Source organism: Theobroma cacao, chromosome 6 (genome assembly GCF_053813885.1).
Source record: "Theobroma cacao isolate CCN51 chromosome 6, ASM5381388v1, whole genome shotgun sequence".
NCBI lineage: Eukaryota > Viridiplantae > Streptophyta > Magnoliopsida > Malvales > Malvaceae > Theobroma > Theobroma cacao.
In genome coordinates, this window is record NC_142644.1 from 26,890,032 (window position 1) to 26,912,186 (window position 22,155).

The 22,155-nt window shown below is 35.4% G+C and overlaps 3 protein-coding genes across 3 annotated transcripts; all 3 read right to left on the reverse strand.

The window, feature by feature from the left end:
- Nucleotides 1–1,514: 1,514 nt before the first annotated feature.
- On the reverse strand, nt 1,515–5,472 carry LOC18596394 (RING/U-box superfamily protein). The gene is made up of 4 exons (XM_007024829.3): nt 5,215–5,472; nt 4,221–4,719; nt 2,829–3,589; nt 1,515–2,217 (listed from the first exon to the last, which is right to left on the reverse strand). The coding sequence occupies exons 2-4, from the start codon at nt 4,638–4,640 to the stop codon at nt 1,836–1,838; spliced, it is 1,563 nt and encodes a 520-aa protein (XP_007024891.3). The 5' UTR covers nt 4,641–4,719; nt 5,215–5,472; the 3' UTR covers nt 1,515–1,835.
- A 2,341-nt stretch (nt 5,473–7,813) lies between these two features.
- On the reverse strand, nt 7,814–10,125 carry LOC18596395 (fe(2+) transport protein 1-like). The gene is made up of 3 exons (XM_018122962.2): nt 9,473–10,125; nt 8,513–8,662; nt 7,814–8,399 (listed from the first exon to the last, which is right to left on the reverse strand). The coding sequence occupies exons 1-3, from the start codon at nt 10,085–10,087 to the stop codon at nt 8,094–8,096; spliced, it is 1,071 nt and encodes a 356-aa protein (XP_017978451.2). The 5' UTR covers nt 10,088–10,125; the 3' UTR covers nt 7,814–8,093.
- Nucleotides 10,126–18,390: 8,265 nt separating this feature from the next.
- On the reverse strand, nt 18,391–21,369 carry LOC18596396 (receptor-like protein EIX2). Its single transcript, XM_018122668.2, has one exon. It carries the CDS (start codon nt 21,367–21,369, stop codon nt 18,391–18,393), a length of 2,979 nt encoding a protein of 992 aa, XP_017978157.2.
- Between the last annotated feature and the right edge of the window lie 786 nt (nt 21,370–22,155).

Genomic DNA, 22,155 nt, shown 5'->3' on the forward strand with positions numbered 1-22,155 from the left:
ATGAGTGTGCTTATGACCTTTTGTTTGCTGAATGCTTGGCCCTTTTACAATGATTTTCTTGCTCTCTTCTGCTGTAAGTAATTCCGTTTGTCAATTCTCTTTTGTCTTAATCAGTCTCCCAATTTCTGCCTTGTAACGTAGTAAGATGTGCTAGTCCTTGTACTTTGATGCGCATATACCCAGAAAAAAGTACTTCCATGACCTGCCTGTAATCAGAACAAGTGAAAATGAAATAGATCTTTTAAGAAAGGGAAGTGTGCAGTGACAAGGTTGTGAAATCCCAAATCTAGCATATCTGCAGAATTTGACTTATGAGCAACATGGCATTGTTGATTCCTATGTGAAGCTGAGAAGATGTTTTTGGGTTCATAGTCTTGAGGCTATCCTCTCGGAGAGCAGTTGCCAACGACTCCGTGGAATCACATCTGCTGCCAAGAGGAAGAACTGCTAGAGAGAGAGCTAGTCAAATGCACATGCCACCCCACCGAATAATAAATTTATAAAAAGGAAAAAAAAGTGGGGTATAGTATGCACTAGGAATATTAATTTATATTAGTAGTAGCTGAAACTTTGAAACTGAAAATAAAGACTACAGTCGGAATAGTAAGCCCAGGATCTGCCGAAAATTATTGAAACTCTAGTGCCATTTCTCATTCTCTGGGGAAAAGTCAAATTGCATGTGCCGGTGCCACTCTCTCCCATGTCTTGCTCGGAAGGCTATGTAATGTTCATTAATACCAATGAAGAATATACGAAATAAACAACACAATCTGTAATACTTTGGATTTGGATTCTCTAAGATATCCCCACATAGTAATGGACTTCGCTTGGCAGAATTGATGCTGTCTGTCCATGGTACTAGCCCAGTTCACCAGGCACAATTGACAATTCAAATCAAAGAACGAAGATCCTGATCTCACTCCATAATGCAAGCCAATCCTTATTCCATTTTAGAGGCTTGGAACCCATATAACCTAGACAAACCGCCTGTTGAAGCAGTTAAACAGAAAACTGACTCCTCAAATGGGTCATTGTTTGATCCATTTTGGAAAATACTGGTACTGATCAGTATAACCCTATGCCTATGAACAGCTATCTTGTTTGCTAATACAGGAGCAGACAGTTGAACTGTTATTAATAACCATATGGCTAGCCATTTCTGCTAAAATGACCTCTGTGGGAGGGCTGCTGCCGCTAGGGAAATTTAAAGTTCAACCACATGGCTGGCTTAAGTGACGCTAAGCGTAAAGTAACACTAAAGACAGAAGAAAATGAAATAGCAATTAGAACTGCGCTATCATAATACTAGAACCAGAATAGCAATTAATGTCTCCAGAAGAGTAGCCTGACCCTATCATAATGCAGAGCAATTAGAACTGCGCTACAACATCATAATCATAATGAGCTCAGTGAAACCAAGAGAGTTCCTGTAACTTGAACATGTATGGAGGGAGAAAAGAAAACAGCTTTCTTAGCAATATTAATGCAAGGTATTGCATTCAAGAGAGGCCATGTCAAAGAGAAAAGATTTGTTTCATTAACTTTCTTTCAATTTGATGACATTACAAAGATGTTTACCCTATCTTCTTTCTTTTTCTTTCAAAAAGAAAGCAACTATCATGCAAGAATCTTCCGCAAAGACCTCCAGGGTATTTTATCTTCCAGCATGTAGTTAATGACTAAAAAGAACTACATAGAGGGAGGAGTGCTGATCTCAACAAATTTGTGTAAATGAAAATGGAGCCAATAGAGTGAGAAACTCTTTGCCTCTCTTGTAAACCTTGTTGGATTCATTAGCAACTTATTACCTAATATTGGAATGATCTACACTAGCTTCATTGGATATAGTCTTCGTAGTAGTTGTCACTTATTACAGAGACAAATCTTTCGAGCCAAGGAAGCTGATGAAGGTCCTTCATGGCATCTACATAGGAATCTGTACAGCGGGGTGGAGATTGATATGGGTGATGCTCACTCAGACTAAAACCCCCAGCAAGGAACCTTTGTATTAATGCCAGCTGTGATCTTTCTTGGTCTGAGTATGCATCCATGATCATAGGGAATGAATTGAAAGTATCCCATGTCCATTGTTCTGATTCTTGGACAGAATGTGTGACCAAGTCTTCAGAGTTGTCTTCATCCCAAAAGGCGCATTGACAAGTCTGCTGACCATCCCTGTACTCAGCACCACAAGAATAGCAGAACTCATGCCCGCACCTGAAAAGGAGACATGGAAACAATTTTGGTTTCAACAACCCCAAACCATATATATAAAAAAAAAGGTCATATAACACTAAATTGCACACATGTATAAAATATGTGGATACACTTCTTCACGTGTGGACAATAAGAGATGCACACAAGCATGCAAAATTGCATGATCAAAGGATGACCAACACCACTAACTACGTAATTAAGTCGTGGATGACTTGGTAATATCACAGGGCAACCAAAAAAAGTCCAAACATACACAACAAAGTTTTTAGTCCAAACATCAAATGACCCTTTCAGTGTATAAGGTCTCCCTCAGCCACACACTTGAGTCAAGTCTCAACCATGTTACCATTCAAAAATTGTCTAATCATTTGAGTAATCATATGATTAGACTGTTGCACAAAACAAAAACTACAATTCAACGATGGTACAAACTGCATGACCTGTGATTGGATTCAGGAAAGAAATTGCAACCAATATAAAGCATCTCATGCAGGAAGGAGATTGGCATCAAATGGTTTCATCTGTCAAAGTTCAGTCTGTTCATTATTTATTCAATTTTATCTAAATTCCTTCTAATAACCAAAACACTATTATGAGAAGATGGATCTTACCAGCATGTCATGTGATAGCAACCTTGAGTAAGTTCAATCATCCTACGGCACTGCTGGCAACGCCTCCACCTCTTGTTTTGTGCCAACCGATGCAAAGTAATATCCGCAGCATCTCTTTCCTCCAGGGGAAGGTTCTGATACTCTTCACAACTCATTGACAAATGCCATGGAACTCCACATTCCACACATATAAACCTTCGACAAACTGGGCACTCAACACAGCTATTATCTGATTGACTAGATGAACTGGCCCTAGTTGATAAGCATTCACGAGGATCAAGCAAGACAGAACAATTTGGATAAGGACAGTATATTCCATCTGAATGAAGAACATTTGCTTCTGCTTGGGCTCTTTCTAAAGACTCATAGGAAGCAAGTGGAAGAAAAGATCGACACTCAGCAGTGGAGATGTAATATTTGCATCGTAACTGAGGGCACCTGATTGGGACTTGGGATGACTGCACTTTACCATCAACATAAGTTCTCATACAATGGGAACAGAATTTATGTGAACACTTCATGGTGATCATCATTAATGATAACTTGTCCTCACAGCAGATTGAACAATTTTCAAGAGATTTATCTCCCTTGACAGAGCAAGAAATGACTCCTATTGCTACTTGGGCTAGCTGCAATGGCCTTAGAAGATTGGTGCTTGGAACAAGTTTCAGAACAAACTCTTCCAGACTACGGGTATGTTCGAGGATTCTTTCCCTCAGTGCCATCAAAAGTGGATTGTCGAGTTTTTCCTCGGATGTAATCTGCCAGAAATTCATGTCAGTAAAGCATAGTTTAAGCTATACCATTAAAGCTATTTGGGTTAGAAACGATTATGAACTTCAAATATATTATCTATCAAAACAATCATTTTGGGTATTTTCCTGTAATTCATCATAAGCAACCACTAGTTGTTCTTTTTGCCCAAGTTAAATGATTTTAGAGATGATCAAAAGTTTTCATAAATAAGCCATAAATGATTGGACACATACAGATCACACAGTTTGCATTTAGTCAGTTTGAACATTAAACAAATAAAAGTTGCATGAAAATTAGTTACTAGCACTATCTTTGAAGAAACTAAACTTCAAAATTTAAGCTACCAAACTTTTAGCATACTTGAATGTTCTAAGTCTAAAATCAGGAGATGAAAATTAGCAAAAGCCATGTTTCATAACTCCAAAATTTAACAAAATGCGATGCAATGGATTTGCTCTTCAGATAAAGAGAAATAAGCTTTTACGAGACAAATCGAAGCAAAATAAAATTTCACATTATAGTAAGGTTATGTGATATTGTCTGATGGAAGTAACTGTTCTAAGTGCCATATAAAAAGAGGTAATCGTTAACGTTTGATATCCAAACAACATCATGAATATACAATTCTTAACTGACCTGATCATATAACGATGCGGAATCAGTAAAGGCATATACACGGTGGATTTTGTTCTGCACAGCCTCCGTCAAACCATCCATTATAGCTAAATAATCAGCCACCGATTCCTCCACATAAAAGTCAAGCTTTTTCTGCACTTGAATAACAGGACTATCAGCTGATCTCTCCATAACCACCCCAATTCCTGAAAACCCCGAACCAGAGTCTCCAGTGTCAGCTAAAGATATGCCCTTAAAGAACATATTCACTGAAAATTCATCAAGCTCTTCCCTTTCTTCTTCCTTTACCACTTCTTCAGTTTCCTTCCATACCTCATCATCCTCGCAACAGCTCCGAAAGTCTTCCTCGTCTTCTTCTGCTCTAACTTCCCTAACTAAGGATACAGAGGACTCATCAGGCAAAACTTTTTGATCCTCCATCTTTCAAGACCAATTCCTCCGAATATTCAAAATGAGCTCTGCTACTCTTTACACTTCAAGTAATTACTGATATCCAAACCTAAGCATAACCAATTAGGATAAGAAAATCCATCTCAAATTGCATGTCAATCAAAACAAAAAGCCAAGAGAGAGAGATAAAAAAAGTGATATTTTCTAGCTAATATTTCTAGAACAAAATCCAACAGAACCATCAAGGAAATTGACCTAGACCCCAGATTTTATTACCAAAATCCAGCTGAAATCACAAAAAGAGATCCGCAAACAAAGTGTTGATCTTCCAGTTCCTGATTCCAAATCAGGATCTAACAAATACCCATCAACAGATCAACTCAAAGCTCCAAACTTTGACAAAAATAAATAAAACTTGGAACTTTTTCATGAACCAAACTCAACAATCCAATATCCCCAGAAAGAAATATAGTTAAATCTTCCGAGAGATCAATTCCTCCATTACTTTCGATAAAACTACAGGGCAAAATAAATTATATACAAAAGATAAAAAAAATAAAATAAAAGGGTATCTATGAAATGAAATGAAACGAAACTTCCATACCATGGCTTGGAACATTATCCGGAAGGGGAATTTGTGGGCTGTTTTGTGAAATGGTATTAAAAACCCTAATTTCTTACAAGCTGCCCTTGCCAGAAAATTAAAAAAAAAATATTTCAATTTACTGAAGTTAGATTAAAGGAAGGATCATTCATCATTATGTGGAGAGAGAAAGAGAAAAAAAAAAGAAAAGAAAAAGAATCATCAGTTACTGTTAGTTTGGTGTTAAATCGCGTAAGAGAAAAGGAAAGACCTTTTTTTTTTTTTTTAAATTTTTCTTTGTTTTTTTTGGCTTTGCTGGCATTCTTTTATTCTTGCTTGACTTAGATACAATTATGCTTTTACGGTTCTCCAGATTTCCCCATAATAACGTTAAATAGTGTCACATGTACAAGGTTCAAAATTTACTAAAAACATTGATTTGTGGTCCATTTTAATTAATTATGTAGTAAAAAATTCTTCCTGGGGTTGAAAATTTCGCATTAAAAGATACAATCTGGTCATAAATTTGAGTGCTTCTTATTATAAAAAAAGTATATAAAACTGTGTACAAGATAAAGAGAATCAAGTGAGAATTTATACCCATTATTACCTCAAATTTCATTTATGGGTGGATAAACGTGGTACAGTACGAATCTGTTTTCTTCCAATGGTTCCATGGGTGAGCTCTCTAAAAAAATAAAAAAGATTCCCTAGGCATTTCTTTATTTCCAAGAAATTGTATTGTTTATTTTTTGTGTTGTAATTTTCTCTCAATCACCAAATAAAATTAGAAAAAAAAAAAGAAGTTATATACTGTTGGATAATGCAATAAACAAGGAAGCAGATTCTCAGCCAGAAAGTGGAGAACGTTGGTGTAAGAAATCTATGCACATGGGTTTTTGTCTGTTTGATGAGAAAAAATGTGACTCTGTTTTGACTTTTTCCAACCCAAGATAATTTTGATTTTATCTTATTCATTTATTTAGTAGTGATAAATAAATCTGCAAAAGTTACTGTAGCAGGGTTGGAAAAATGAGACAATAATCATTACCCACCACCCCCTTTCCTTGTATTTTACTGCTGCAATGCTACACATCTTGTCTAATCCAAAAACAGAGAAAAAAGGGAACATGAACACCACCTTAATAGTCAATTAATTCATTAATTAATCAAATGGAATACTTCACAATTTCCTTGTAAATCTCTTTCCACCTCCCTTCTTTAAATCTTACTAAACTTCCTTGGATAAAACTTTTAGAGAAGAAAAACTAAACTTGTGTTGTTTGTAGAGGAGAGAAGGATACCTGGATTTATGTTGTTTGTGGCACACTAAAAGCTAGACTTACCAAATTCAAGTCAACTTTACAGTTATAGCGGCAAGAGGAATTGAACATCTGTTGGATACATGCAATTCTTCTTCCCCTTGCAATATCGGAAAGGTTTTACTCCAAACTTTCCTACTTTCATCCATTTTTTTGAAATATGAATTAATGATTGTATGAGCTTCAAGTGATTATCATAGAAGATTGATCCATTACTTACAATTAATTGCATGAATCATGATGAGTAGTACACCTAACGAAGTGTATCTTTGGGCATTATACTAAGCTGGTTGCTGATGTGTAGTTTTGGATTTTCTTACTTTCTGGTTGTTGCAAAGCTGCAAATCTCAATTATTTCCAATAGCTAAAGTTATTCAACACTGTTGGGCTCATTTTTATTACAACACTTTTCCTTTTTTATTTTTCTCCATTGTCTGGTATGGTGGGTATGGTTGGTAGTTTAGTTGGAAAACATTAGCAACAAAAATAAATGTAGGTGATAAAGACAAATGGGTGAGTCTTCTATCATTGCCCTTAGCTACTCAAAACCAGAATTCATAGAATGGAAGAAAACCTTGATCATTAAAAACTCTGGGTCGAGTTGGATATCTATAATTTATTTTCGAGATGAGAGGAAGGCAACCAACAACAAATTGAAAATGAAATGTGTAGTTGTTGTAGAGCCCATGTGGAATTCTGGGTGTTACAAATTTAGATAAAATGATTGGAACTTCGAGCTCCCTTGCCCTATCTTGGACTAACAATAGGGATTAATATGAACCACACAAGAAGGGAAAAGAAAGGAAAAGAATATAGATTTTCATGGAGGAGCAGAAAAATTAGTATTTCTGTGGGAAAGTTCAAGGAAATAACCCCATTATTAAGAAACAATTATTGCATGGAACTCATCTCTTCAATAAAATGCTGTTGGGTTTCGAAGGTGAATGTCAAATTGTCAATGTTAGGCATTGATAAAATCACTCACCAAATCTGTGGCCCAACCTCCTGTTTCTTGGGTCACAGTCTATTCACCCAAAAAATCTTGACCCCTTTAAAGGACCTGGTTCCAACAACTTGGAAAAGAATGTGGGCTCAGTTTGCTTTCCTTGACTTTACCATAAAATAAATAAATAGATTGCAAGACCAATTTATATTTTTCAGTGTTTTACTTGCATCTTAAACATTAATCAAGAGATATATGCTTTATAAAAAAGAAAAAAAGAGATCTATGACTTCATGAGTAGCATTATGCTAAGGGAGAAAAGGGCAAGTAGATCTATGCCATGCACAGAAGAAACTGAGAAAAAAGATAAAGGATAAAGGCCAACTAAAAGATCTTTAATACAAACTGGAAGGGTGGAATTAGTTTTCCTTGAATGGTAGTTGTACATGCTGAAAGGGTCACATAATAAAGGTACATAATGTAACAGTGAAGTAGCGAGCCGAAAAGATCAACTTGCAAAAACATGGTTTTTTTATAAACCTCTGTAAGATAGTTTATTGTATATTGCAGTTTATTGTATATTGCATTCTTCTCTTCCTATGGCAAATGTTCTCTCCAGATAATTTTGACCATGATCAAGCCCATTTGGCCATGAGAGACATGCCACCAGCACCCAGAAGAACTGCAGCATAGGACTTTATTTGGAGCTTAATGCTACCCTGCAACTTTGGACCCATGAAATCTGCCGAAAGAAGATCAACCAAAGCCATGTAAATCAAAAGCCCAGCTGATGAGGCATTTAGCAATCCTACTGTGATCAAGGCGGTTGGACTGTTCTCCTTGTATGTCTTGGACATAGCAATTCCCAGTGCAATTCCAAAAGGGGTTGTCACAGAGAAGAAAAAGACCATGATAACCTTCTTCAACGTTTTGTACTTGGCCTATTTCAAGAGTTAAATTGAATTACAAGTCTGTGTGGGATATTTTCGTGAGGCCTTAACTCTGAAGCGTAAAATGAAGTAATGGTTGTAATTAATTTGTAGGAGATAATTACCTGAAGAATGCAACCGCCTAGACCCATCCCTTCAAACATTTGATGAAAGCAAAGGGCTGCCACCAGACCTCTAATGGTGCAAGTGTTGTTTGAGGCACCTAGTGAAAGGCCTATCACCACTGAATGAACTACAATTCCCAGTTCTAGTACCTGCCATCCGTGTCGATTTACAACATATATGTCATCACCTTCATTGCTACTATGAATTAATCACTAATTGTGGTGATCATATCTGCTCAAGGTGCTCGGCCCCTTTATTAGTCAACATAAACTTTTATGTTTTTTTCTCGTCCGTGATTATAGTCATTAATTACTTGTTGAAAACATTTGCATATGCTTGTGTAAAGTAAAATTACTGTTTGGCAGACGACACTTGTTTAATCAATTTAATGCTTATTAGATCCTAGAGTTCAGCTCTGTTCAATCAGCTTAGTCCATTTTCTTTTAGTTTTCTTAGGATTTATGTTTGGATAAGACCTAGACCGGCGAGTAGCATCTATGGCCGCCCCTAACAATTGGACCATTGTGAAACTCAGGAAAACTCCAAAACTGAAAAGGTAACTGCAATTCTTTGGAGGATTCGCCAAAAACTATCCAACTCATGGAGACGGGATAAGAACTAGTTACAGACAAGATAGAAACCGCTTGCAATCGACAATTGATAATAAAACATGCACAGAAATGTGAGCCAAGTTATGAATAATTTGAAACACCTTGAAGTCTCTTGCTATTGTATTGTTTATGTTGTTTTATATGGCATCATATTATCATCATACTTATTTTTAGGATTCTGCAGGAAAAGATTACAGATTAACGATTCTGACCATGGCAATGGACTTTTGTCTATATGTAAATTCGTACTATGCACAAGTCAAGCCAAGCTCATGTAAATATATTAATTTATATTATCATTGTTGATATTCATGTCTTCAATCTTATTTCAAGCTGAAACTTTCTTACCATGGCAATGACACGGTAACGAAGCAACTGTTGATCCAAATTTCCTGCGGGTTTTGGACCATGATAGTGCCCATGGCCATGAGATTGCCCAATATTCACCACAGCCATCTCGTGCTGTCCTTCTCCAATTGCAGGTCCACCTTCTGGGATAACCCCAGAGCTGCATTTCTTGCTGTATATTGACGTAGCCATGGAATCCACCATTAAAGTCACTATAGCAGATAACATTGCCACAAACCCTGTGAAGGGAAACTTGTGCCATGGGTTCTCTTTCAAGCAACTAGACGATAACATGTCGAAAGAGTCTGGCAGGACGTGCATGAAACCGGTTGCTAGAATGATACCAGCAGCAAAGCACTTAACAATTACAAACAAATTTCTATCGGGGTGAAGAGCTGGGATTGAACGTGTGAATAAAGGTGAGCATACACCAATCACGCTAGCGATCAAGATTGAGAAAATGGCTATGAGCTTGAGGGGTAAAGCCTTTTCTTTGTTAGTGCAGCCATTAGTTTCTGTTTGACATTCCTCTGGTACTACTGAAAGTGCTGGTGGAGTGAAGAGGGAGATGATAATCAAGAAGATGGAGAAGAGCTTGACAAGTGGGGAAGCCATTGACCACTCTTTCCTTGATCGCTCGCAAGATTGTTGATTTTGAGACTTTGAATTATGGGGATGGGATATTGAGAAGGTTCTATATATAGAGATAAGTGACATCATGTCACCCATGTTATAAATATTAGTAAGTATGTTATAGTGACAGCATGGGGCTGATATTCTTTCACAAAATTATTCCACATTCTTTCATTGCTATATCATTGAAAGAGAAGTCAATATTTGCAAAGAAAAAGAAATTTATAACAGATTTTATGTGACCCAACTCACAAATAGTAATTGTCCTTTCAATCATAAGGAAATTATTCTTCTTGTACTTAATTACGATTACCTTAGTTCCCCAAATGATTGTTACAACCTTAATTGAAATCAACCTAATTTTTCTTACCATAAACAAGAAGATGAGAATGTTTTAATTTAGAAATTACTATACATGTGGTTCTTTAATTCAAGGTGCAAAAATTAATAGCATAAAATTCCATGCCTTCTCAATATTGTAGGTGTAAGCATTAAGAATGGAAACAAGTGCAAAACAAACGGACGGATTACTAATTTCCAACTGATTATTATACTTGTTATTGTTCATTGACTCTTTCAAATGATTAGCAACTCCAAATTATTATAATATCAGGTTGCTTGCCACGATGTCAGTGTGTTTTGCTTGTGGCTGCTTGTGTTGAGCTTATGTTTGACGTATTTGTGACTGCTTGGGACTGTGTTAGCTTCTGCCAGCAAAACTTCACACCCTCGGTTGTGCTGGTTGGATTAGGCAGTGCTCCGCTCAGTTTCGGGAATTTATAGTGATGAAGATACCAACATGAGAAAGGATAAAAGTAAAAAAGTTTGTATAGGGTTGTGTAAAGTGGTTCTCTTGAAAGAAGGGTGTTAATGAAATAAAATTGAGGCTAAATTGTTCTCTTTATATTCATTTAAAACAAAGATATATATATATATATATATATATATAAGAGTTTTCTTTTTTAAGTAAATATATACAGAAAATTTATTATAATAATATAGAAATATGCTGAGATTATAATAAAAAGAGAAGAAAGCAGTAGGGGTGGAAAAAGAAGCCTTTGGAAGGAGATAATATTGAGAGTTTTCTCGAAAGAGTTAAGAGTTAGTATTGAGAGTTCTTCCAACTCCAATTATCAAAACCCTAAAACTCTAAAATACTAATTTTCAACCCCAAAACATTAAATCATTTGCCAGCCCTAAAGCTCTCGTTTAGTAGTAATCAAACCTCTAATTAAGTAAGAGTTGAAATCGTATGTATTTAGGGGCTTAGAGATGGCATATATGAGTCGTTGCCAACAGGGACCCAAGGAAAATTGCATTGGTCCCATGCAAATTATAATAAACATTAATTAAACAATTAAAACGGCAATACCCATCCTGTCTGTGCTTACGTTGGATTTCTAGCTTGTATTTAATCAAGCTTCGAATTCTTTACTTGTACAATATGTGAAGGATAAGAATCAGATGTTCACTTCTTATTGATCCAAATATAGGATAATTGAGTCGTTATCAACAAGTCTCATGCCAAGGACATCAAGTACTACGGATTAGTTTGATCTAACTCTGATTAATTAAATGCCAATTTAATTAATTAGAATACAGTATCTTTCTCTCTCAAGTTATTATGTCATACTACACAAAGTCAAAATATGATTGCTTTAGCATAGTGTAACTTCAACCAAAGAAAATGTAGTAATAATTATCTCTTCTAATTTTTTCCATCGGTGATTTGATGGGGGAAAAAAGAAAACAAGAGATTGTTTAGCAAGAAGAGAGAAGTCAATGAGAATGACAAGGGTGTTAAATACTCGAAATTGAACAAGGAATTGACAGATTAAGCAAAAGGAGAGGACTCTACCCCTATTAATATAGAGTTTGGTTCCATATCTTTTCCTTCAACAAACTTATGCTCACTAGAAAAATAAGAGGAGAAACAAAGTCTTTCATTTTCCTGTATTTGTTATTTCCATCAATGTAAGGTCACTTATAAATCGAAAGGCAGAGATCCAAAAGATTTGGTCCAAAGTCTTGAATTAGTATATTGAGTGTCCAGATCCTAGAAGCTAGCTGAAAGACACTTTAACTTAACCTTCAAAATGTGATTCTAATTTTGATGGTACTATAGTAACCTACACCTAATTTCTCGACCAATCGATGACCTTGATTTTTGTTTTTTATTACTTGGGTGGCATTAAAATTTTGGCAAATTGGTATAGGATAAACAATCATAATTTAGGGTTAATTCTTTAGTCAATGTAGCAAGCATTGTTAATATTGTATTTATGGCCACTTGCACTTGGTAATGAAAATATTAAAATAATATAATTTTGTGTCAAGTCCAAATCTCACTTATTAACTTAATTGAGCCAAGTTGAAATTAACTGTGTTATTATATTCTCGATTGAACTTGATCTCCGAAGTGATTAATCTTTGAGATTATGAGCTTGATGTATGCTTCATCAAGCTGAACAAGTCAATATTCAACTCCACTTGTTTGCACCTCTGCTTGGGATATCTGTGGTTTAAACCATGAAAGATTGGGAAAAAAAAATGAAATGATGATTTTAGAAGCTAATTTGCTATATTGATGGAACAATGCTTTCTGCTGTTGGAACAATAAGCCAGTTTTTGCTCTTATTCAGGCGATTGCATTGGCATTTTACAATCAAACTTGTTCACAGAATTTGCTTATTCATTAGTTCTGTGTAACAACCCTCACCTACGAACTATTACTGGCACATAAGTCATGTAGGCAAGCTCACATAATCCGGCATGCCTTTTACACCTGATTTATTTTACCAATATTTTCTTCCTATATATTATCTTTATCATTCCAATTAATCACGTTAAACATCGATACAACTATCACATCTATAATATGCACTAAAACAATATTAATTAAATTTTTATCATACCATAAATTTTCAAATATTTATACAACGAATTTTAAATAATATGAGTCGGAATTTTAATTTACAACATCCAATGGTCTTTCTCCAAAATAGTTTTAAACATATTACTTCTTATGAATTGGAAATGACTTGATAACTATACAACGAAGTGACACAAAGGAAAGTTAGGAGATGCCATTTACCTACACAGCTGTAGAAGGAATCCTCGCCAACGATGACCCCAACTATTTATTTATTTGCACAATAATTTATGTGAGTGAGTCTCACAGACTTAGTGATTATCGGCTCAATGAGCAAGCAAAGAGAGGAAACAAATATAAAAGTAGAATATTTATAAATCCAGGAATAAGCAATGAAAATATAATCAATTAAATTGAGAGATTTTTATGCCTTGCAAGTCTTAGAAAATATTAATTCATAAGTAAACACATAAGAAAATAGTTATAATTAACATATTGGAAAATCTTTCAGCCTTCGTATCATTTCAACAGTAAATCAAATGGCAAGTGTAAAATGAATAATCTCAAACATAAAAATGCAAAATAACCAGTCATCAATGAATATATAAATCTCCTTTGTCGTGTAAAAACAGATTTCAAGTATTAATGCCATACCAAATTTAATAAAAATTTATAAGTGTACATCAACCTCGGGGTAGGTTTAGTATAGCCCTTAGGCTTACTCTCTGATGTCAATAACATCATCACCTACTCGTGGGAACTACTCATGCCACTAGATATAAATCAAGACTTCAGATCCCTTTTTACCTATTTGTGGGAACAAATCAGGGCTTCAAGTCCCCTTTTACCTACTCGTGGGAACTTCCTACATTACCAAATATAAATCGAAGCTTAAAGTCTCCTTTTACCTACTCGTAGGAACTACCCACGTCACCAAATATAAATCAGAGCTTTAGGTTTCCATTTATAATCAAATATCAATAATTAATAATCACTACTTTGTGCACAAAGATCACACTAATCTAGTGCGGTAACAGGTCCTACCCCTGAGTGTCTCAATCACATGAAAAGAAAAATCATTGCAATTTAATGCATTTGCAAAACATGATTGATCAAAAACAGTGTAATCATAAATTGAATATTATGCATAATTTATCTCAAGGCATGATGTATCTATCAAATTAGCATGCTAAGTAAAATTGACAATTTAACATTAAATCCCATTATTCAAGTAATGGCCATTGGCCTAAACACTACAAAAGCTTGCAAGGCATGATTTTAAAGTGAAAAACTCGTTAAAGGTTTGTTTTTCCATATTTAAAAGCACATACTTATATACATATATATAATATAAAGAAAACGGATTTAAAATCTTTGGCACAATTACAAACAACCTAAAGCATTCTACCAGTTCTTACTTTCTACAATTTCGTTCAACCATCAAATATAACATATATAATATATTTTTAGAAATGTAGTTTTGAAATTTAACGCCCACACACCTCAATTGGTGGGACTTCTTACCAATATTTTGTCCTTGCTAAATGAAGGGTTTTAATTGAAAAGTTTCCAACAACTTATATTTGGCACCAAGTGCTTAATTAAACAGCTCTTACACCCCAATTCTCATTTTCAGCAGTCAAAGTGTCAGCTTAAATATTCACTGGCAGCATACACAATGTCATTTCTCAGTACTAGGCTCAACACTACACATTATACAATTTGGGCAGCAAGCATAATAACAATTATATTCTGATTTGAGCTACTTTCGTACCTTTGTAAACACCTTTTTTTTTATAATAATATAAAAATAATAATAAATTAAAAAAATTAAAAAAAAAAAAAACAACAACAACCTAGAGGCCTCCATTGTCAAACTGCCTTCATAGCATTCAATGCTCTCTAAGGTAGCTGATCTGGGGGTCACCTCCCAGCGATTTGCTTTGACTTGAAGGCCAACCATCCGCAAATCATGTTGAGAAGAGTATGGTTGCCTTAGACGATTGGGTTCTATAATAACCCTAAAACTCTGGCTCAAAAGGGAGGATTTTTGGGGGAAGAAACGAGGATTCAAAATACAAAAAAATAGAGAGAAAACGTTTCAAGAAAAAAAAGTTCTCATCTTCTTCAAACAATAGCATCCTGCAAATAAAAAAAATTAAAAAAATCCCTAGCTTTTTCTAGAAACCGTTCTATCCTAGCCACAATCAAAAAACCAAAAATCAGTCCAAAAAAAATAAAAAAGAAGATTTTGGGGTCTAGATTTGTCGATCTATGATAGAGAGAGAGAGAAAGGTTTGCTGCCAGCGACGAAGAGTGGGGTCGGCGAAGAGAGGGGAGAGATACACCGGTGTGAGAGAGGCGGCGCCGGGAAGAAGAAGGAGAAGGAGAAGGAAAGAAAGAAAGAAGAAAAAGAAAAAGGAGACCTGCGGGGAAAGAGAAAGAAAGAAAAAAAAAGAAGAAAGGCAAATGGCATTGGGCTTTTGAAAAAGGAAAGATTTTTCCTTTTGGGCCTCCAACAGCCCAATTGATTGAAGAATTTGGTGGGCTATACACAAATTGTTTGGGTCATTATTAAAACCCAAATCAAGTAAAAATCTAACTTTTTTTTTTATTTTTGCATTATGAATTATGTTATTTGGGTTTGGTTTAAATCATTAGGTTAAATATGTAATTAGATGGCAAAAAAAATTAAGCTAAATTACTTAGTATAGTGTCCTAAGGTTTATTTTAGATAATATTTTAAAGTATAGTATAAATAGTAAAAAAAGAGATGTTTAAAAAGAAGAAAATATTTATAGTATAAATATATTTAGATACTTGTAAATATAATATATATATATATATATATATATATAAATACACAATACAAATATAAAAAAATGAAATGATTATTTGAGAAATTCCACCTAAGAAAGGCAAAGAGTTGCTTTTTTTTAAATGGATTTTTTTTTTTTGCAAAGTTCGAGACGAATTTTCACCGAAGCGTTGGGATAAATCCGAACTCTAAACTCCAATACCCGTTAAGTCAAATAATCGTTGTTAAAAAATAATATAAATAATAAATTTACATAATATTGTATTTGAACTTAAATTAGTTAATTAGCTTAAATAAATATTACTAAATAAAATTAATTTAATCGTTTAAAAATTAATTAATTATTTATTTGATAAGCTATATAATCAAGTAAAATATTAATCAACAACGTTAATTAAAGGATATGGATTTAAATAGAAAACAAAAAATATAAAAGAAAAAAAATAATAAAATAAATAAATAATCCATGAAAAAAATGACAAAATAAACATATAAACAAAAATGATAAATTATTACACATATAATTGGATGAATTATGAGCCACCTAAGTCAATAAACGTGTACATGTAGATATCATCATTTTATTCTGTCATAGCATGCCATGTTTATCTTGCAAATGGTATGGGAGTTTCGATGATGGGATTTTCCCGAAAAACTTGTAGAGACGAGTTTTTTCCAGAGATATCTCTAGGTGAGAAAAATTTCGAAACTTTACCAAAGTGTTGGGATGGTCTTCGAATGATTTTCCAATAAAAGATTACCGACCCTATTATTTAAAATAAACAAGTCATGACATCATTTTACGCTTGCATCATGTGCATACGTAAAACCAAATAAAAAAAAACTCAGTCAGCCAATTTAATAAAAAATTAGCTAATAAGCAGGGATTAAATCAAAAGTAAGCTATAATAGGATAACTTAAGATTAAATGGTACCGTTCGTGGAACGGGCGCCACGGAGGTGCTAACCCTTTTCCGTGCAGAACTGCACTCTCGAACCCATTTCTAAAAAACGTGGATCAGTTCTTATTTTTTCGACGGACATAAATTAATTTAAAACTTCGTCGATTAGAATCGGGTTAATAGATAACTAATCATACCTAGATAAAAAAGATTGATTGCGACTCTTAGACACAATTATTTTCGCCCACGTCTGGCGGTCGGGTTCTCGGACCTGCACATTACGACAACCTTCACAGTTCTGCCAATTTCAAATACTAGTCCTCACTTAACAAGTCCAATTGCTATCTTATTTCTATGTCAACCTCCTAACAATAAAATGGTTCAAGAACATTAATGAATTTCATCATCATTTCTCCGTATATAAGTTCAATAAAAAGGTTCAAACTTAAGTCTTATTTTCACTCACCGTTCTTAACTCTTTAAGCTTTAATCAAATTTCTCCAGTAATCTTCAACAACCTCCTTCGGCCGAGAGCCTCTCACTTCTGCACATTAGCTTTATTTCTTAGCAGAACTTTTATTTAAACATATCCATAGAACACAAAAACCCTCACCTTTCTTAGTGAGCCTACATAGTTCACCAGGAACCTCATGGGCAGTAGCTTATTTCAACCAAAATAAATTGCTTAACGGCTGTTTTGCTTCTCGTTTAGTTGAACTTCTCACTCCCTTTGATTCAGCCTTTGGCTGCATTACAACATTTGGGAATTTAAACTTGGAAATGAACTTCAGGAAGGGACGGGCTTAAAAGAAACATCAACTTACCACAAATGGCAGTACACTTAACATTTCACTTTTCTTTATTTAATTTCCTCTTTCTTAATCCAGATTCCCAGCTTCAAAGATGAGAGTCTTGAAAATCAAGTGCTCATGGAAGACTAAGGAGGCTCGAGTTTTTGAAGAAAGCATGGCAGCCTGTCATTGTTTTTCAAATGTTGGACTGCCCAAGGCTAGTTCCACTCGTGAAGCTTTCCCTTCATTTCTCTACGCTTGGGCGAACTGCCCCATGTAATCCACTAGCCTTTTCTTTGTCCTTTTTATCTCTTAAACACTTTTCTTTCTTGCTTGGCAGATTACCAATTGTAACCATTGGTTTCTACAAGTATTTGCATTACCCTTTTTCTTGATTTTTTTTTTTAATTTTGGTTTTGATTTTTTTTTTTACCATGAGAAACCGCCCATTGTTTCCTCCTTTCAACAAAGTACATGCATATGTTGCATTTTACATTCAACATGTTTCTTTTAGGGCCGACCTATTACAATCCAATTCTCCCAACTTCTTTATTTAGATCATCTTTCATTTTAAATAATTAAATCTTGCTTCCAAAAAAATTTTATATTTACTTATATAATTTATTTTTAAAATGGTACATAGTTCCTACCAACACTTCATTTCCTTAAAATTTTTTTATTTTCCCACTTTAGTCAAACCTAGCTCTTGAAAATCGACTTTCTATATTACATTATTCTACTCACCCACTATTAATAAATGAATATTATTTATTATTGCATTATTATTTTATTTTTTATGTCATCTCCTTCACTTTCACATATTTTCTCATATTACCGCATCCATAATTCACCTTAATTGATCAAAATATTTCATTAAATAAACATATGGGGATGGGATGTTACATTCTGCTTCTGCTAGAGTCCAATTTTCTCTGCCAACGAGCCAAGCTGACTGCAATGAACATGGATGCCTTCTCTTTCCCCTCATCAATGAATTGAAAATATGCAAGCCTCCAGGACTTCTTCAACAACAATGTTCCACACACTCCCCAAAATCCCAGAAGAAATCCCACCAGTATTCCAATGTAGAACCATTTCATTTCTATCACGTTGTTTTCACCAGTGTCATCTCCATCACCATGAGGATCACTTGACATTCTGTCATCCTCACATTTATTTGTTAGTGGGACTCCACAGAGTCCTGGATTGCCCTTATAAATGGATGGATCGTTCAAGGTTTGCAGCTGGTTCCCTGATGGAATTTTCCCCACTAAGTCGTTGTAAGATAGGTTTAAGTGGTTTAAGGATGATATTGAGGACAAGCTCGGCGGAATTGAACCGGAGAGTTGGTTTCTTGAGAAATCAAGTGTTTCGAGCAAGTAGAGATTTCCAATATTAGATGGAATGCTCCCAGTTAAATGATTGTTTGACAAGTTTAATGTACCCAATCTGTGCAGCTTGATAATCTCCTCAGGAACCTTACCAGTTAGATTGTTTGCTGAAAGATCTATGATCTTCACCAGTGGGAGTGTGCTACTGTATTCAATTTCCCTTCCCTTGGCCACAATCATCACATTCCCTTCATATCGCTTTGCATCTTCAAATTGAACTTCTGAGGCCATGCCAGTCAAATTTCCAAGACATGTAGGGATGACCCCAGATAAATTGTTGTCTGCGAGGTCCATCACATGCAGACTTCTAAGATGGCATAGGTGTCTAGGAATATTACCCGTAAATAAGTTTGATCGAAGGCTGAGAATCATGAGTAATGGGGTACTGTCTCCTATCCATGTTGGTACCTTTCCTGAAAATTTGTTTTTCCCAAGATCAAAGCTCCACAGTCCTCTACAGTTTTGCAAAGAAAAAGGAATTTCTCCCACAAAACTGTTGCTGCTTAAGATTAGCAAACGAAGTGAATGAAGAGCACCCATTGAGCCTGGAATTTCACCTGAGAGACTATTATTTGCTAGATCTAGAACTTGCAAACGTTGCACCTGACTCCAATCCTGAGGGAGTTCTCCAGATAAGTTATTGTCAGAAAGAACAAGGGATATCAAATCCTTTAGTTTAACAATGGAAGAGGGAATGCCACCAGTGAGAAAGTTACGAGAGAGATCTAAATCCCTAAGCATTGGCATAGTTTCACTGATATTGTCAGGAATTGGACCAGAGAAGGAGTTACTCCAAAGATACAGGCGGCGCACATTAGACCATAATGGGATTGGACCCTCTAAATGATTAGAAATCAAATACACATTTGTTTCATAATGAAACTGTAATGATCTTGGTAATGTGCCACTTATGTTGTTGTTTGCAAGATCCAAGTCATCAATGCGCTGTGAACACCAACTCCAAAACCAATCTGGGAGTTTGCCTGATATCTCAACATCATTAAGAAACAGAGTGGCTAGATTACTCTGGGTTTTAATCCATTCTGGAAATGAAGGACCTACTTTGTTGTGCGCAATTATGATGGACTTGAGGTTAAACGGAGGAGTCCACTGGCTGCCCCAACTAAAAGTCAAGGCCTTCTTCCGGGATGTTGAAGATATTTCCAACTTTTCTAACTTTGTGAGATTTGAGAAATGTTGCTCTGATATAGTTCCCCTCCAAGCAGTTTGTCCGAAATCCAAAACAACTAACTGTGAAAGTTGCCCAATACTCTCTGGAATACTGCCATTCATTGGATTGCCAAATAGGCTTAAATGTTGTAAAGATGAGAAAAGTCTGATAGACTCAGGAATTGAACCCCAGAACATATTCTCCCTAAGGACGAGAGATCTCAAGTTTGTAAGGTTTCCTAGTGCATCAGGCAAATGACCACTAAACCTGTTCTGTGTCAAATCTAAAACTTCCAAGCTGTTATTTTTTGACAAACCATCTGTGAATTCAATCAGATTCCCGCTGAGGTTGTTAAATGCCAATGTCAGCGATTTTAAGTTTGAGAGATTACCTAAAATTCCTGGTACTGTACCTTCCAAAAATTGATGGGACAAATCAAGGTGTTGAAGAGAATGCATATTGGCAAAAGCTCTAGGAATGGTACCAATGAGATTGTTAGAGCTAAGAAAAATGCTTTTAAGGCCAGTGATATTGAAGATCCACCCAGGCATTGGAGAATTAAACAAATTGTTGGACATATCAACTGCTACCAGTGATGTAAAGTTAACAAATGGGAGGAAAAAAGGAAAGGTGAGGAGTTTGCAGCTAGACAAGTATAACTCTGACAAAGAAGGAAGCATGTTAACTTGTTGCAACCAATCAGTCACAGCACTGAGATCAACCCCTCCCATATCCAAATATTCCAAGGAAGGAAGACCCCTTAACCATAGAAGGTCAGTGGCAATTAATTTGGAACTTGAATCTGAGTATGAATGAAGATCAAGATATTGCAAATTCGATAAGTTTCCAAGGTGGGGAGGAATACTCCCACCTAATTGAGCATAAGAAAGATTTAAATAGCTCAGAGTTCTCAAGGAACCTATGACCTGTGGGATAGGGCTGCCTTCAAAGTTGTTCATACTGAGGTCTAAGTATCTTAAATTCTTCAAGTTAAGCAGGGAGGAATTGATCTTACCCCTTAAGGCTGACTTCTTCTGAGCTGCTTTGTTAGTCTGCAACGAGTTCCGAAGATCAAGCTTCGTTACTTGTCCTGTTTCACTTTTGCAACTTACTCCATGCCATTGGCAGCAGTCTTCACCAACCCATGAGGAAAGCCTTCCAAAGGGATCTGTGAGACTTTCTTTGAAAACAAGGAGAGCTTTCTTCTCAATGTCAGAGCAACCGATATTAAGATCATTAGCATTGCCGAAACAAAGAAAGCATAGAAAAAGCTGAACAAAATTCAGCTTAAGGAGGTGATTACCACTCTTCTTCATGATTGTAGAGGATATTCACAGGCGTTGCTTCGGTATAATCTGTTCCATTGATGAACCAGAACATTTTGGTAGTAAATCATGGTCTGGGGCTTGCTTAGTTTTCTTCTAAATTTACCGTTTCTTGACTTTTTTGCAGCTAAGCCAGCTAGCAAGCTCCTTTGTGAGACCTTGTCAATAAATTAGCCTTCCAAAAAAACAAAAACCAACTAGCAAGCATTCAAGCTTCAAAGTCAAGGTGTGAACGCACCATGGAGTCGAGCAAAACCGAGTAAGGACCAGGGAAGAAACGAATAAAGTTCTTGCCATAACGTATCCAATAAACAAATGAACATATAAAACAAAACATCTCCATGCCTTTTTCTGGACCAGTTTACCTACTCTGTAAATAAATCATTTCGGTCCCATTCTGCCATATGAAATGTAATCTAAAATTTCAATCTTCATGCTTCCTTCCATGCAACTTTGGACCCCATGAAAACACTAGAATTCTACCAATACAATGTAATTAATTCAACAGTACTCCTGCTTAATACAATTCCATGTTCCAGCAGAAATGGTTTACTGTACACATTTTTTACTCTAGGGAAATCTCAAGCACCATTCCTAATGGAGTCATGGTTGGCAAAAGTAACACTATAGTTGCTTTCATATTCTTCCCGTTCTATATGCTTCCACCTTCTTCACATTGAGCCTTGGTCTATTTCTGTATTTACTAATACAGAATATGATTTCCAAATACTAAATACAAGTATGCAGAGGGCATACTCGTTCATGGTGCTAAGAAAA